Genomic DNA, 17480 nt, shown 5'->3' with positions numbered 1-17480 from the left:
TGGATGTTAAACCAACCTTTCATTCCTGGAATAAACTTCATTTACTCATGATGTATTATCATTTTTATATATTGTGGGATTCTGTGGTGGTTTGAAGCTATATGTATCCCAGTCTGATTTCTTTTTTCAGATTCCTTAACATTTGCTCTTTGGGGTAATGCTGACATTCACAGCTGCTGGACTCTGGCTCTGAGTCTCTGATGTCACACAGACACAAAAAGTTCCAGGGACCAATCAGGTTATAAACAAAGAGCTCAGCATCTCAGAATTTAGAAATAACCATTACTACTCGGGAATAGATGTAACTGCTATAAAAGCTTACAATCTAGGAACCTTTACAATAAGCCTTCCCCTGATAACTTATGCTCTCAGACTCATTTCTCAGAGTTTGCACATTATAGTTAGTCCATATTAGTGAGGCATTATAATGTTTTACAATAACAAGGCAATAAAACCAAGAAATCTACAACAAAAGGACAGCCAACCATCATCACCACCGTCATCTAAATGTTTGTAATTGTATACATACTTTTTAAAGTTTCATATTTTTCCTTCCATGAAGAGAAACTCATTTGAAGATGGCATTTACAATAAGATCATGCTTATATATCATTATTCTATGAATGGGGGTGGGATGCTAAAGGCCCATTGCTGGGAGACTCCAAAAGATGAAAAAAAGTCTTTCTTGACCTTTGTGCAATAATCCCTTAGTGAAAATGCTTATTTCCAGCCTTCTCTTTATAGGAATATCAACAGCATGCTTGCACTTACATAATACTGAAAAAAGACACAGGAACAATTGACAAGTAAAGAAGATAGAGAGGGTTGGAAAAAAAGCCATCAACAAGAACCAAAAAAAAGGTTTATTTAACAGACACAGAAAGACAAAGAAAACCAAGAAATGAAAACACATTTCAGGAAGGAAAAAAACTTCTTAGAGAACACTGCATTTTACCTGCTTTATCCCCCGTAAAACTACCAGTGTTATTCATTAGGGTGTCTAATAGAGAACCAAGGCCATCACCATTTGTCCACAAAAATAAGCAAACTAATAATTATTTTATTTCCATTTGTTTTAAGAATCAGCAGAAGAACCTGTATTCACACACAGAGACACTGTGTTATCAAATACAAAGAGTGAAAAGCCATAGATTTCAGAAAAACTAAATCAAGTAAGCGTAAGTTTCCTCCAAATATGTAGAAATTTCTTATTGGCAATCACAACAATTGAAAATCTCCAAATTGCCAAAAAAGTAAACTTCATTTTCCATCTCTATTACTGACATTACTCTGTGAATTAGACTAGGGTCTTATGGTAATCAGCTCCTAATGGCCTCACAATTGGTTTTATAAAACATCTAATACGTCTATTATAATATTCAAATGTTATGCAATAATTGCCTTTCAGTGACAAGTACTTTATATTCAGACAGTCAATCTATTAACATTACGAAGTTTGAAGGAAGAAAAATCTTTAGGTACCCATGGTATGCAAGATGCTTTATACTCCGTAAAAGTCATGGCCAGGGCAGTGATCCCACCATTAATATAAAAAAAGAGGTATTACCTCTCCCTCCTCTGAACATCTGTAGCACTTACTATCTGCATCACTCATTCGGCATGTACTTTCTTGAAGTAGTAAACTTTTCACATGCATCTGTTTGGTCTAAAAGAATCTCAAGGGCAAAGGCAATACCTTCTATTTATTTAGATCTTCCACACAATGCCCTACAAAGAGGAGATGTTTCTTAAACATTATTGATTGACTATTATTGATCAACTGAGTTAGACCTCGAACATATCCTTCCTTCAACACCAGCTTTGGAACATGGTTACCTAGTCTATGTTCTGGAGTGCCTTTACTTTTCAGATGTATAGTCAATTCTCTGAAAAATTAAAGTGAAACAGACAGAGCAGCAACATTTATTTAAAATAGACAGATTTCAGATAAGCTATATTAAATAAAATGAGTAACTTTTCTTTAGATTAATCCTAACAATAATCAAAGATCTTCAGATGTCTTGGTTAAAGTAGAATTGGGTGGCCAAAAACTGTTTTGCTCAAGTTTCTGTCCTGGGATTGGAAAAAATAACAAAACAACAAAGCTTTACCATCTGTCCCCAAACGCTTTACCATCTGTCCCCGAACACTCTTCCCCTGTGTGCTAGACTCTCCTGTATTCAATCAGTGGTCACTTCTTACACCCTGCTAAAATGTCATGGTTCCTGGTCTTTAGGAATTCCATCCTCATGATTCTCAAATTTAAGCATGAACCAGAATGACCCTGAGGGCCTGTTAAAACACAAAGTGCTGGGCTTCACCCCCAGGTCGAGTGTGGGCCCAAGTATTTGCTAACAAGTTTTCAGGTGATACTTTCATGATGGTTCAGGGACCACACTTTGAGAACTACTACTACCCTCACATATTTCTGTGATGTTTATTGTACCTGATTAACTCATTCAAATCAATTTTAAAGATACATTCTCCTTTTAGATAAAGGTGACTTTTTCACTTACTATTCTAAATAGGTGTTGGCTATGTGGTATGAATGGCAAATGCCATCTACATGTGCATCTTCTCAACAGTGGTTTGGGACAACCAAAGGGTGACTCTTTTGGTGCCAAGCTGTCACACAATCTTTTGGACCAAGTGATCACCTTCACAAGGATGAACCACACTAGTGATTCAGCCTACACTATCCCAATGCAGAGTTACAGAGTGCAGAGAGTAGCACATTCTACTCTCCCTGCCAACAAGGCTTTTCCCTCCCTTTCACCTGGTTAATTTCTCTTCTTTCAGGTCTTAGCTCAAGGGTGACTTGTGCTGGGAAGCCTTCCTTTTCATCCCTATGACCAGGTACAAAATTCTTCTATTATGGGTCCTTTGAAGTCCCTTTCCTGGTTGCATTTTTTACATTTGTTTATATTTGCCACACTGGACTGTAAGCTCTAAACAAGCATAGAATATTTTTGGTTTTGGTCACCATTATATTTTTAGTGCCTGGCAGAATACCTGGCACACAAAGTATGTTCAAATGAATAGAGACCAAATCTGAGCTTTTTCAGCCATAAGAGACGTAAGAGAAAGTATTCTTCTCCATACTCTGCCTAAGGCACAGGATTACTGGAACAAAAAAACCTCCCATCTGTGAACCCTTATCTGTTTTTCAGTTCCCTGATACTCGAATAACAAAAATGCTTACCTTTTCTGAATAATTCTTGGAGACTCTCAGCACTTTGATTTAATACAGCCCATATTTCTTCCTCCTGTAAAGGTCCACCCCGAACCTCCAGGGCCTCAGCTAGTGACACCTGCATATTACCTAGGAAACAAAAGTAGCAGATGACCTACACAAGCAACAACTTAATTGCACTTGAACTAGTTAAAGCTCCATACAAGCGATAAGAGACTATGAGCTTCCAGTCTACCTAATTTCTCATAATGTAACTGAGATATTAAGATTTAACAAATAATTATGACTGAATCATAGATGCCTTTTTCTTACTTTCTAGTATATTGTAGAACAGCCAAAAGGAAATACATGAAATTACTGAAACCCACTGAATTACAAATTGTAAAGACCTCATGACTAGTTCAATTGTATCCCCTTAACCTGTTTCACAATTTTAGAGTCTTATGATTACAAACACAACTTCCTAACGTTAATAAAGGAAACTGAGTCAGCCAGAACTAACTGCTGACTACAGTATTCATACTTGTTATTGTGATGGTTATTCTAGATTAGCTCCACAACTTTACACATTTGAAAATTGTAGTTGTTTATACTTGTTATTTTAATGGTTATTCTAGCTTGGTTCTAAATTTAGCTCCACTCTTTTATGTTTCTAAATTGTAGTTGTTTATACTTGTTACTGTAATGGTAACAACTCCACCTCTCTTTGTTTCAATCCATAAAAACCCTAGATTCCTTAGACTTGGCAACACAGAGTTTAGCCCATCTGTTCTCCTTGCAATAAACACTTTCTCCTTTTGAAACCCTGGTGTCATAAATTGGCTGTTATGTGCATCAGGCAGACAGCACCACCCCCTTACCTCATGTTTGACTTAATCAATAAGGTCTTCAATCTAAATAGAATCCTATAGTCTTAGACTCATAAAGGAATTAAAGGGGAAGACTCACAACAACCACTTGCCCTAGTCCAAGTAGGGACAATCTCAGGGGCAGAACTGGCAAACAGTAGTGGTGACAACTTCATGGAAGAAGACAGAGATCTCAGGGTAGTAGGAGTCACCAAAGTACAGATGTTTAAACCAAAGCAGCCAGACAGAAGTGAAGCAAGTCTTTCAGATTATAGTTCTAGGTTTCAATCTACCCATTCCAAGCAGAGAAGACATAGCCATGGTGTGGGAAGTTGGGAATAAGAATACATTTCATTTCTTAGTTGATTCCTATAAGCTCCAACTGTAAATTTTGCACTGAATAGTCTATGCTACTTTTACAGCCAGCTTTGCCACCAACTCACATTTGCCCTTGGGAAAGTCATTTCACCTCTAAACCTCTATTTCCCCACCTGTGACACAGTAATAATAATGCCAACTATTTTTGGGTGGCTATGATGAAGAAAAGGTTATGTCTTCGAACATGCTTTGCAATCTAAGGCTCTCCACAAGTTGAATTAAAAGAGCAGAACTGTGCTGTAATTTTTGTGGGTCCAAGTTTTTCAATGGCATTCAATTAGGTAATATATTAATAAATTTTAAGGCTATTTTTTTTTGTGGGGCTCAATATTCCTATTTTCATCTTGTAAGGGGAAAATGCAGCTAAGCGAAAATCATTCTATATAAATTTTCCTGAATTGACTCTCCTTGAAAAGAAAATTGGTTCTGAAATTGGTCTGAAAATCACCATGATTTCTACCCTGACCAAACAAACTCAAGCTTACTGTGTAATATATATATACTGGTAGGCAGAAGCAGTTGACTTTGGAAAAGAAGCTAGAGGGAGTTGAAAATGTTGAATACTTATTTTTGGTAACTATGGTATTTGCTAAATTTTAACATTAACCTATAAAAAACATCTGTTTAAGTTAAAAGTTTCCTTAGCTTACTCAACAGTTAATATTTTCTGATGTTTTCTGATATTTATGATACTTTAACCCAGTTTGAAAAAAACAATCTCAGCTACAAATGGGAAGTTCATTTCTGTCTTTTTATTTTCCTTTTGAAATATTTACTACAACATTTCATGCTTGAAGACTGCCCCTGAGGGATGTCTATTAAATGCACAACACAGTAATTAAAAATGAAGATATGAGATATTGTTTCAAAAAAGTCAGAATAATTTTTATTTGGCTTGTAGAAGCATGATTATATATTCAGACCCCCCTTCACCCAGAAAGTCTTATAACCGAGAAGTTAGGAGAAGTTGCATAATGATGCTTACCAAATCATTATACAGATATTCCTTTTTACTTTCTGCTATATTAAAGTAGACAGAGAGAAACACCTGAAACCCGAGCTGTAATCCAACTGCCTTGATTTCTGATAATGATTGTACAGCCTTTATCTTGTGCCCTTGGATTATAAAAACACTGTGACTAACCTTCACCTGTACCCATTTATCCAGGTTTTCAACTTTAAAGTCTTATGATGATGATAGGATCCAAGATGGCAGATTAGCAGAGACAGAGCAAAATTCTCCTCTATGAAAAACACTACATAAAATGACAGAAAGGGCTCTAGAATAGTGGTTCCAAAGTTCTACCAGCTGGGCAGGGACTTCTACATCCATAGTGACTGTGTACTTTGAGAAACCGAGAAACTGTGTTCTGGGTTGTGTAAGTGTTCTGTCTGGAGAGCTCCAGGGAAAGGCAGCTGCAGTTGCAGTCAAGTGGTGGGGAGAAACTGTGAGAGTGTGCTTGGAGGCAGGTGAGAGTAAGACTGGGGGAGCCAGCAGCAGGAGCTGCAGCTGAGCAAGGCAAGGAGTGCCATCCATGCCCCACGCACCCACCTCAGTATTTGGAGTGGATGACAGTCCTTCACACACCTGCAGCTAACAGCCCCGAGCCAGTAATGGGCCATTGCAACAGGCAGAGGATCGCAGAAGTGGGTAATTTCCATGCCCAGTGCAGTCATCTCTGCAGCAGGCTGGAAGATGCCCCTTAGCACGTCCCAGCCCTGGTGCACACTCCTCCACTGCAGAAGCCTGCAGTGTGCAGAGCCTAGAGGCAGAGGTGCTACATGGAAGTGCCAGGTGCCCTACACCAATCCCGGGGGCTTGTGGGCCCACAGATGAGAGGGACTGTGGGCAATTTGAGCTGAAGGGTTAGATGCATTCTGCAACCCCAGGGAATTCCAGCTGCAGCCCCGGGAACAGCTGGGCATACTGGGTTTTAGAACCATCTTCCCTGCCAAACTGCATAGGGTGCACCCCCACCCCCCAATGAAAGGGCTGGCAGTACCCACTGCATACAGAAAATAGGTGCACTGATTGGACCGACACATGGTTTGGGCCCCCACCCACTGCATAGATGAAGTTGGGGAGAACTGGTTTGAGGGTAAGAGGTGCCTTGGGAGTGCCACCTGCTGGTAGGTCAGGGAAAGTGCACTCCACCAAGCTGCAGCCCTGTCAAATTATAGATAATTGTTTAAATAAGCCTGCATATCCCTCTCAAGAGGAGAAAATGCCAAGAGGCCAAAAACAACAGAAAATTTTAAAGCAGATGAAGAAACCAGAAGATATGGATAACCCAAATGTCCAAATCAAAAAACCAGAGGCGACACAGAACTTCGAGCAATTAATCAAAGAAGTAATCACAAACACCAATATCATGGCTCAGGATATAAAGGACATCAAGAAGACCCTAGAAGAGTATAAAGGAGGATTTGCAAGAGCAATTATAAAAATAATAGTACATCTTACGGAAATAAAAGATCTGCTTATCAAATTAAAGAGATTCTTAAGTCACATAACACCAGATTTGAAGAAACAGAGGAAAGAATAAGCAAACTCAAAGACAATGTGTCAGAAAGTGAAAGCACAAAAGAACGAATGATGAAAAAAATGAAAAATTTGAAATGAATCTCAGGGAAATGATGGACAACATGAAGCACTCAAATATAAGAGTCATTGGTGTTCCAGAAGGGGAAGAGAAGGAGTAGGAAGCAAATTCAAAGACATTGTGGGGAAAACTTCCCAAACCTTGTAAACAACATAAATATGCAAATCACAGATGCCCAATGAACTCCAAACAGAATAAAACCACATAGACCCACTCTGAGACATTCTGATCAGAATGTCAAATGCTGAAGAGAAGGAGAGAGTTCTGAAAGCAACAAGAGAGAAGTGATTCACCACATGCAAGGGAAACAACATAAGACTAAGTAGTGACTACTCAGCAGCCACCATGCAGGCGATAAGGCAGTGGTATGACATATTTAAAACTCTGAAGGAGAAAATTTGCTAATCAAGAATTCTTTATCCAGCAAATCTCTCCTTCAAATGTGAGGGAGAGCTGGATATCCATCTCCAAAAGAATGAAAGAGGGCCCCTACCCACACCCTACACAAAAAATAACTCAAAGTGGATCAAAGACCTCAATATAAGATACAGTACCATGAAACTACTAGAAGAAATGTAGAGGAAGAACTTCAAGACTTTGTATTAGGAGGTCAACTCTTAGACCTTACAGCCAAAGCACAAGCAACGAAAGAAAAAATAGATAAACGGGAACTCCTCAAAATCAAAAGCTTCTGTACCTCAAAGGAAGTTGTCAAAAAGGTGAAGAGGCAGCCAACTCAATGGAAAAAAATATTTGGAACCATGTATCTGATAAAAGACTGATATCTTGCATATATAAAGAAATCCTACAGCTTAACGACAATAGTACAAACAGCCCAATTATAAAATGGGTAAAACATATGCAAATACATTTCTCCAAAGAGGAAATACAAATGGCTAAAAAAGACATGAAAAAATTTTCATCTTCACTAGCTATTAGGGAGATGCAAATTAAGACCATAATGAGGTATCATCTCACACCAATTAGAATGAATGGCTGTCATTAACAAGCAGGAAACTACAAATGCTTGAGAGGATGTGGAGAAATTGGAACTCTTATTCATTGCTGGTGGGACTGTATAATGGTACAGCCACTCTAGAGGACAGTCTGGCACTTCCTTATAAAACTAGATATCAAGTTACCCTTTGATCTAGCAATTTCACTTCTTGGTATATAATCACAAGATCTGAAAGCAGTGACACAGATATTCACACACCTATGTTCATAGCTGCATTTTCATAATTGCCAAGAGATGGAAACAATCAAATGTTCTTCAATGGATGAGTGGATAAACAAAATGTAGTATATACACACGATGGAATACCACGCAGCTGTAAGAAGGAATGAGATCATGAAACATATGACAACATGGATGAACCCTGAAGGCATAATGCTGATTGAAAAAAGCCAGACACAAAAAGAGACATTCTTTGTTATCACTAATGTGAACTCAGTGAAAAATGTAAAATAAATGTTCTATATTGTAGAATGTAAGGAACCTAGAGATAGACAGCCACTAGTGAAGGTGGAATGATAATCTAATAAGAACAGATAAGCTACTGAGGTTAATCTTAATGTTATAGGAGTGCTCAGGAATGATTACGGTTTGTTAATTTTCTTGGGTATGGTAGGAACATGTTGGAAGCAGTGTAGTTATTTTAGGTTATTTGTTTTTCTTATTTTTTTGTTGTTTTGTTTGAAATACTTTTGTTTTTAATTTTTTGATAAATAAAGTTACATAAAAAAAATAAAGTCTTATGATCACTAAATGTGTACTAATGTTTATTAACGAAGGGTGTTGGGTAAGCCCAGAACTAACCCACCCCAAGTCCAAAGTTATCTTGATAACTGAAGCTGATCAAAGCAAAATGTGCCTGCCTGACATGCCCAGTAGCTTAGACTTTAACCTACAAGTTACCTATACCTGTAATACTAAAAATCAAGCCCATCATCATATTAAGCCCACCATTTTCTTACATATATTCTGTGACTAAGCATGTAATCAACCTGTACATGCTCAATAAATAAATCACCTCTAATTATATCATCTGGGCCACTGTACTCATTATCCTAAAACCTGCCCATCTTTTTATACTGTAAAAGTATTAGAATTATTGCAGTTCAGGGAGACAGACTTTGGACCAATAAGCTATTTGTTCTCCCGCTTTGTGCCTACCAATAAAACTCTTTCTCTCTTTGAAACCCCAGTGTCTCAGGAATTGGTCATTTGAGCGCACCAGGCAAAAGAATCCTCCACCTTGGTCCAGTAACAGTCTCTAAGTTCTAATGTAGTTTATTATATGATAATATATTTATTCAAGGAAAAAATAATAGGAGCTTCATTGCTTTCTAAGAGATATCTGAGTTATTATCTTCTACATGAAACATTACATTAAACTGGAAGTTTCAAGGAGGCATCAAGATAGTATTAGCAATCAGATACCTAAGTGACTTCTGAGAAAGATTACCCTGTAGCCTATTTTCAAAGGAGTATTTCTGAGAACTAGTGAGGTCGCTCTAAAGCCTACATCCAGGGTATAAAGAGTAGAGAGAAGATTTCACAGGAGGATTTATTTGAATAGAGTTGTGCTGATTCTCAAGCCTTTGGCAAGCAGAAGGGCTGTACCTGCCTTTCACCTTAAGCCAGTTAAAGAGGCTTCAATAGGAGCCCTTACAGCTCTTGCTATGTGTGTTCCCTGGAGCTAAGGGGGACTCAGCTGACTGGTGTCTGATATACACTTCAGGGACTTAAAGGCAGCAGCAAGAGGGAGAAAAGAGAGAGCCAGATGAGGCAGGAAGCATGCTGTACTGGGAGCTAGCTATACTTCCACGAATTGGGGAGGAGAGAGGCATGAAACATCGCCACAGGAAGGGCCAGTTTGGAACTACATAAAATCCTACACAGATGGTGAAAAAGGCTAATACTGAAGATAGCAGTGATGGTTGCACAACTCTCTCTATATATTAAAAACCACAGAGTAACATGCTTTGAAAGGGTGAATTCTATGGTATGTGAACTATATATCAATAAAGGTGTTAAAAAAAAAATCCTGCCCAGAGAATCATCAAAGAGGAGAAAATGAAATTACTATGGAAGGCCAGGAGGGTTGAGAAGTACTGGCTGAGTATTTTTGATTGTCACAGGTAAGTTCAGTTCTCAGTGAAGATCTTCTGAAGAATCCACAGAAATACACACAAAAGGAAGTCAGCCTTAAACACATACCAAGCTCAGAAGGAAAGAAGAAATTTTACAACAATAATCAGAAAAGAAATTTTTTGCCTTTCTAGCTCTCTTTCTTCTCCCAATATAAATCCTGATGGGGTCAGATATAGCAGCTTGCAAGTAAGAAAAGGGATTAGCAACAAAAAGGGAAATCAACCACACTGTCTCTCACCTATAGCTAATCCTTAGCCAGGGGATGAAAAAGTTTTGGCTTTCAGTGAAGACTGAAGCGTTAATATACTGACTACGCATTTTTAATGACCAGGTAGATGTTGTTTTCAACTTAAGCAGCAGTAGTAATTATCAAAGGGTAAGAAGAGAATAACGGGCCCGAGTTTTTATCTAGACATGGGAAGAATGTCCACTCACTGAATAAAGAAAGATTAATTAAAAGTATAGTGATAGCATTGGATCTAAGACGGTGGCATAGAGAGGAGTGGAAGCTAAGTAGTCCCTCTGAAACAACTGAAAAAAAAACAGAAACAACTAGTAAATAATCTGTAATAACTGCAGGGGGACAAACGTGACCGTCCACTCATCATACAGTAACCTGAATTGGGAGGAATGCCTGAGATCACAGCATAAAATCTGTAAGTAAGAACTGCAGATCCAAATCAGGTGACCCCTCCCCCACAGCCCGAGCTACAAAGCCTAGTGGTGCCTGAGAGAAGCTTTCTCCCAGCAAGCGAATATAGCTCAGCTGAGCTCCCACTGGGGGTTTTAATTAGCAAGTGTGAACTGCTCACTACGAGGTATGAATCCCCAACAAGTAGACAGAGGCTTTGGGTGATGACTGACCTTGGAGAGCCGGAGGGTCGCCTTGGACTAGCTCTGTTCCTTTTTCAACTCAGTGGAGAAAGCCTTGGTGATCTGCAGTTCCCAGTTCTGTGACCCAGACAGGGGTGTGGCACAGGCAGAGAGAGACCATTGAAATGCTAATGACCTCCCCCTAAGGCGTCTATCTTCTATAAGAGGAAAGGGGTGGGGCCCAGCTCTACTACCTGCCTTTCATTCAGAACTTACACTAGTCAAGAATTATAGGCTAATCTTTGCATCAGACTGGGAGTGCCCCTGCACCACCTGGTGGCCCGGGGCTACCGTTGAGGGATGGTGTGCACTAGTGACGTAGCACAGCCTTCCCTCAGCAGAGGTCCTGGAAGATCACAGCTGAGAAGGGGGGCCCACTCGGAAAACCTAGGGACGCTACATCAATGCCAGTGGTTTGTGGGTCTGGGGCAGAACTGAAATGAAGGCGTAGACTCTTGCAACAGCCTTGAATCTCTGGGAAAACCTGGGAGGTTTGAATATTAAAGCTGCCCTGCCTCCCTGACCACCCAGACACACACTCCACGTTCAGGGCGGACAGCTCCAACAACAAACCCAAACTGAGTTCACCAACTGAACCCCACAAAAATCATTTCCCCACACACCACAGAGACAGAGTTAGGGAGAACTGACTTGAGGGGTATAGGTGATTTGCAGACGCCATCTGCTGGTTAGCTGGAGAAAGTGTATGCCAACAACCTGTATTTCGGAAAAATTAGATTGGTATTTTTTTTTTTTTTTTACAACTTGAAAGAACCCTATCAAGCAAAGCAAATGCCAAGAGGCCAAAAACAACAGAAATCTTAATGCATATGATAAAATCAGACGATATGGAGAACCCGATCCCAAACACCCAAATCAAAATCTCAGAAGAGACACAGTACCTCGCACAATTAAATAAACACTCACAACCAAGGAAAGAAAACATGGCACGGGATATAAAAGACATGAAGAAGACCATGGAACAGGATAAAATGGACATAAAGAAGACCCTAGAAGAGCATAAAGAAGACACTGCAAGAGTAAATTAAAAAATAGAAGATCTTATGGAAATAAAAGAAATTTTTGGCCAAATTAAAAAGACTCTGGATACTCATAATACAAGATTAGAGAAAGCTGAACAACGACTCAGTGTCCTAGAGGTCCACAGAACAGAAAATGAAAGAACAAAAGAAAGAATGGAGAAAAAAATCGAAAAAATCAAAAAGGATCTCAGGGATATGATAGATAAAATAAAATGTCCAAATTTAAGACTCATTGGTGTCCCAGAAGGGGAAGAGAAGGGTAAAGGTCTAGAAAGAGTATTCAAAGAAATTGTTGGGGAAGACTTCCCCAACATTCTACACAATATAAATACACAAAGCATAAATGCCCAGCGAACTCCAAATAGAATAAATCCAAACAAACCCACTCCGAGACATATTCTGATCAGACTGTCAAATACTGAAGAGAAGGAGCAAGTTCTGAAAGCAACAAGAGAAAAGCAATTCACCACATACAAAGGAAACAACATAAGACTAAGTTGTGACTACTCAGCGGCCACATGGAGGCGAGAAGGCAGTGGCATGACATATTTAAAATTCTGAGAGAGAAAAATTTCCAACCAAGAATACATTATCCAGCAAAACTCTCCTTCAAATTTGAGGGACAGCTTAAATTTTTCACAGACAAACAAATGCTGAGAGAGTTCGCTAATAAAAGACCTGCCCTACTTCAGATTCTAAAGGGAGCCCTACTGACAGAGAAACAAAGAAAGGAGAAAGAGATATAGAGAATTTTAACAGACATATATAGTACCTTACATCCCAGATCACCAGGACACTCATTTTCCTCTAGTGATCACAGATCTTTCTCAAGAAGGGACCATAAGTTGGGACATAAAACAAGCCTCAAGAAATTAAAAAAAAAAAAAATTGAATATACTCAAAGCACATTCTCCAACCACAATGGAATACAAATAGAAGTCAAGAATTTTTGAACTGTAACTCTACTATTTACTTCCTACATGATATAAAATACACAAACTCTAAGGACAAATCAGTGGTTTTGAACTCAGTGTAAAATATGTAATTTTAGACAACTATATAAAGGTGGGGGAATGGAGGAGTATAGGAACATAGTTTATGTGTCCTATTGAAGTGAAGGTGGTATCAAAGAAAAACAAGATTGAAAGGGATTTAAGAGGTTGATTTTAAGCCCCACAGTAAACACAAAGAAATCATCAGAGAATATAACCATAGAGATGAAAAGTAGAATTTGGGTTAAGAGAAATGGGGGAAGGGCAATGGGAAGTTAAGAAATGAGTGTAGGGTTACTGTTTGATGTGAAGGGAAATTTCTAGTAATGGATGGTGGGAAAGAGCATTACAACATTCTAAATGTGATTAATCCCACTAATGGAAGGCTAGGGAGGGGGGTGGAATGGGAAGATTTAGGCTGTATATATGTTTCCACAACTGAAAAAAAAAAAGACAGCCTAAATAGATGACAATTGAATGCCAAGGATGAACTTCGATGGGATTGGAGGATAGAGGACAGGTGACTCAAAGGGACACAGTTGAGACATAAGGAAAAGAAAATAAAGAATGCAAGCTTTGTATCATTGTTGAATCTCTTGTACTTCTTAGCTGTGCTTAATGGGATTGCATAAAAGAATGTTCTTGTTCATGGGAAGTGTACACGTGAATTATAGTGTTTCTTCAAGGATGTGTGCAGCTAACTCTCATATGTTCAGAAGACAGAGCAATAGATGATGGATGATAAATAGGGAGGGTGGGAGGGAGGCAGGGAGAGAAATAGTGATGTGACAGCATGTTCAAGTTGGTGGATTGAGCAATCGGGGGAGGGGGGTCAGGGTATGATGGAATTCTGGTATGGGGTTAGTATTGTTTTTGCAATTGTTCCTATAACTTTGAATTTATTTCAAAATTAAAAAAAAAAAAAAAAACTATAGTAAATTGAGAAGGCAACCCCAAAAACTGTTTGAAAGGATGTTATAATTACTCCCTTAATAGGTAATCATCTTTGAATCCAAGAAGATTCAGTTAGGTATATAAAAGTTTAAAAGAACCAGACCCATACCGCCGTTTTTTTTAAAATGAAAGAATCAGTATATCTTTGTTATTTTAGCTGTTTATAATGTTTAAAAGAATTAGGTGAGTTAAAATAACAGATAAGCTTTGTGATTCCAGTTTACACAGTGTAATTAAGAAGATGGATTGAGATTATAAATGGACATTCTACTACTGGAACACATTAAAAAACATGTCTTACCATACTTAACAATTAATTCATTAGACAACTTATTTAAGTTCTTGGGTAGGTTTTTTGTCAACCAGGCAACTAAAATACTTTAAAAATGGACTTTTAATTATATAAAAGCAGTTTATAAATATTTAAGGAATTTTAAAGTCTGAAAATGGGATTATACACTCAATCAAAGGGTCCCTTAAAAGTGAATATTAATGAGCAAACTTTGAGAGTTAAAAGCTGATATCATAAGCTACCAGGAGATAAAAAGAGGATAGAGATTGGGCATTTGATGCTGAAAGTCTACAGAATGTTCAGCAGGATTGATTGTATAGATCCAGAACTAGATACCATAATACTGTGTGATGGTAGCACAATATTATAAGTACACTGAACAAAGATGTCTGTGAGTAAAGCTGAAAGAGGTGGGATAGGGGAATGTATGACACCAGAGGTAAAGATAGATGATAAAGACTGGGACTGTATAACTTGGCAAAATCTGGAGTGGCCAATGACTGTTGCTAAATGTACAAATATAAAAATGTTTTTACATGTGGGAGAACAAATGAATGTCAACCATGCAGAGTGTTGAAAAAGGGATGATATTTGGGAAAAAACATAATCAAAGCAAATTGGAGTCTATGGTCAACAGTAACTTTGTAATATGCTTCCATTAAATGTAACAACAGAAATATACCAAAGTTAAATGCGTATGAGAGGGGGATATATGGGAGGGATATGGGATTCTTGGTAGTGGTGTTGTTTTCTGTCCTTACTATTATACTGTATTGTACACTTTATTTTTCTTTTTATTATCTTTTTTATTATTCACCAAAAAAAAAAAAAACCTTTCATTGTAATCAATATGTTCAAGTTCTGACTGTGGTGACAAATGTACAACTATATGATGATACTGTGAACAACTGACTGTACATTAGATAATTGTATGGTCTGTGAATATGTCTTTATAAAATTGTAGGACAAAATATAAATAGGACTAAAAGTGCTGGAGAAAACACGGAGAGAGGGATGTACCTATTTACTGTTGATAAAGAGGCAGAATGGTGTAAGCCTTTCTGGAGGTCAGTGTGGTGGTTCCACAAGAAGCTAAGTATGTTGGGGCCATAAGGTCCTGCATCCTCATTATGGGGTATGTACTTGGAAGATCTGAGAGGAGAGACATGAATGGACATTTGCACACTAGTGTTTATGGAGGCAGTATTCATGATTTGCAATGGGTGGAGGTGGCCTAAGGGTATACGAACTGAGGAACAGAATGGTGAAGTGTGGTATATGCATACAGTGGAATATGAGCAACTAAGAGGAGTGAAGATGAGAGACAGGGAATGAGGTGAATGGATCCTGTAGACAGCATTTTAAGCAAAGTATGCCAGAAACAAAGGAAAACACTATAATGCTTCACCATTATGGACCAATTACAATGTTTAAACTCAGAATTGAATCTTAGAGCAAAGTCTAACAGGGAAATGATTATTGTAACGGTTGCTAGATTAGATTGTAAGCTCTTACAGCAGTCAAACCTATTCCTGAGTTGTAATGGCTATCTCCAAACTCTGAGATGCTGATTCCTTTGTGTATAACCTGATTGGTCTCTGGAACATTGGATACCTGTGTGACACCTGAAACTCAGAGCTAGAGCTTGGGAGATATGAATGTCACTATTAATGCATACAGCAACTGTTAAAAAAAAAAAAAAGGCTGAAAAAGAGTCCAGACTTCAATTAGAGTTATGAATAAAGCAGATGTGATTAAGATTAGGGCACATTGGGCCAAAGGTTAAAGGATGAAACTGACTGTGTGTTAAAACTTCAACTTCCATGTGAGACCAAGGAAAGAGATGTTTATTTGGTGTAGGAACTATATTTTCTAAACAATATAACTTCTGCAGTCAATTTGTTCAAGCACCACAATTACATGGAACTTTGAATAGGAAGTGAGATATGGTATAGGTTAAAGTGAAACAGCAACACATCCCAAAGAAATTTGAGTGGAGAATAAAAATACATATGCAGGGCCCCCCTGAGGAGCTGGGGGAAAATGTGGAAGTCTTGGACTTCCTCACCTGGATTGTTGCTGATGTTCTCACAAACATTGAGGACTGACAGCTTGGTATGCTGAGCCCTCCATCTTGGGGCTTGCCCTTCTGAAGCTTGTTGCTGCAAAGGAGAGGCTAAACCTGCTTACAACTGTGCCTAAGAGCCTCTCCCTGAGTGCCTCTTTGTTGCTCAGATGTGGCCCTCTCCCTTGAACTAAGCCACCTCGGCAGGTGATCTCACTGCCCTCCCCCCTATGTGGGACCTGACTCACAGCAGTATAAATCTCCTTGGCAACGCAGGATATGACTCCCTGGGATGAATCTGGACCCAGAAGAGTGGGACTGGGAACATCTTCCTGACCAAAAGGTGGATGCGAAATGAAACGAAATAAATTAAGATAATACTTTTTAGATTTTAATGTACTGGAATAGCTAGAAGTAAATACCTGCAACTATCAAACTCCAACTCAGTAGTCTTGACTCTTGAAGATGACTGTATAGCAATGTAGCTTACAAGGGGTGACAGAGTGATTGTGAAAACCTTGTGGATCACACTCCCTTTATCCAGTGTATGGATGGATGAGTAGAAAAATGGGGACAAAAACTAAATGAAAAACAGGGTGGGGGGGTGATTTAGGTGTTCTTTTTTACTTTTATCTTTTGTTCTTATTTTTATTCTTTCTGGCATAAGGAAAACGTTCAAAAATAGATTGGGGTGATGAATGCACAACTATATAATGGTACTGTGAACAGCTGATTGTACACCATGGATGACTGTATGGTATATGAATATATCTTAATAAAACTGAATTTAATTTAAAAAAAGTGAATATTAGGAACTTATATCTAAATCATATAAAGATTTGCAAAACTCAAGTTAGAATTTGTGGATTGATAACACTAAATCACTTTTTAAAAATCTATTATTCCTAAAGTCACTCTAAAAAAGAAAAACGAAGTGGGAGGACTTACACTCCCTGACTTTGAAGCTTATTATAAAGCCACAGTTGTCAAAACAGTATGGCACTGGCACAAAGGACATATAGATCAATGGAATCGGATTGAGAATTCAGCGACAGACCCCCAGATCTATGGCCGACTGATCT

General features: G+C 38.4%; 1 protein-coding gene across 1 annotated transcript in view; it reads right to left on the bottom strand.

The window, feature by feature from the left end:
- The window catches only part of PTPN13 (protein tyrosine phosphatase non-receptor type 13), a 239306-nt gene that overhangs the window by 157478 nt on the left and 64348 nt on the right, over nt 1–17480 (bottom strand). Inside the window, 1 exon segment of the mRNA XM_037830204.1 lies at nt 3203–3322. Coding sequence (XP_037686132.1) covers nt 3203–3317 — 115 coding nt within the window. The 5' untranslated portion in view covers nt 3318–3322.

Source organism: Choloepus didactylus, chromosome 3 (assembly GCF_015220235.1).
Source record: "Choloepus didactylus isolate mChoDid1 chromosome 3, mChoDid1.pri, whole genome shotgun sequence".
In the NCBI taxonomy this organism is placed as follows: Eukaryota; Metazoa; Chordata; class Mammalia; order Pilosa; family Megalonychidae; genus Choloepus; species Choloepus didactylus.
Note: the sequence above shows the minus strand (reverse complement) of the source record. Positions and strands in the feature narration are given on the sequence as shown.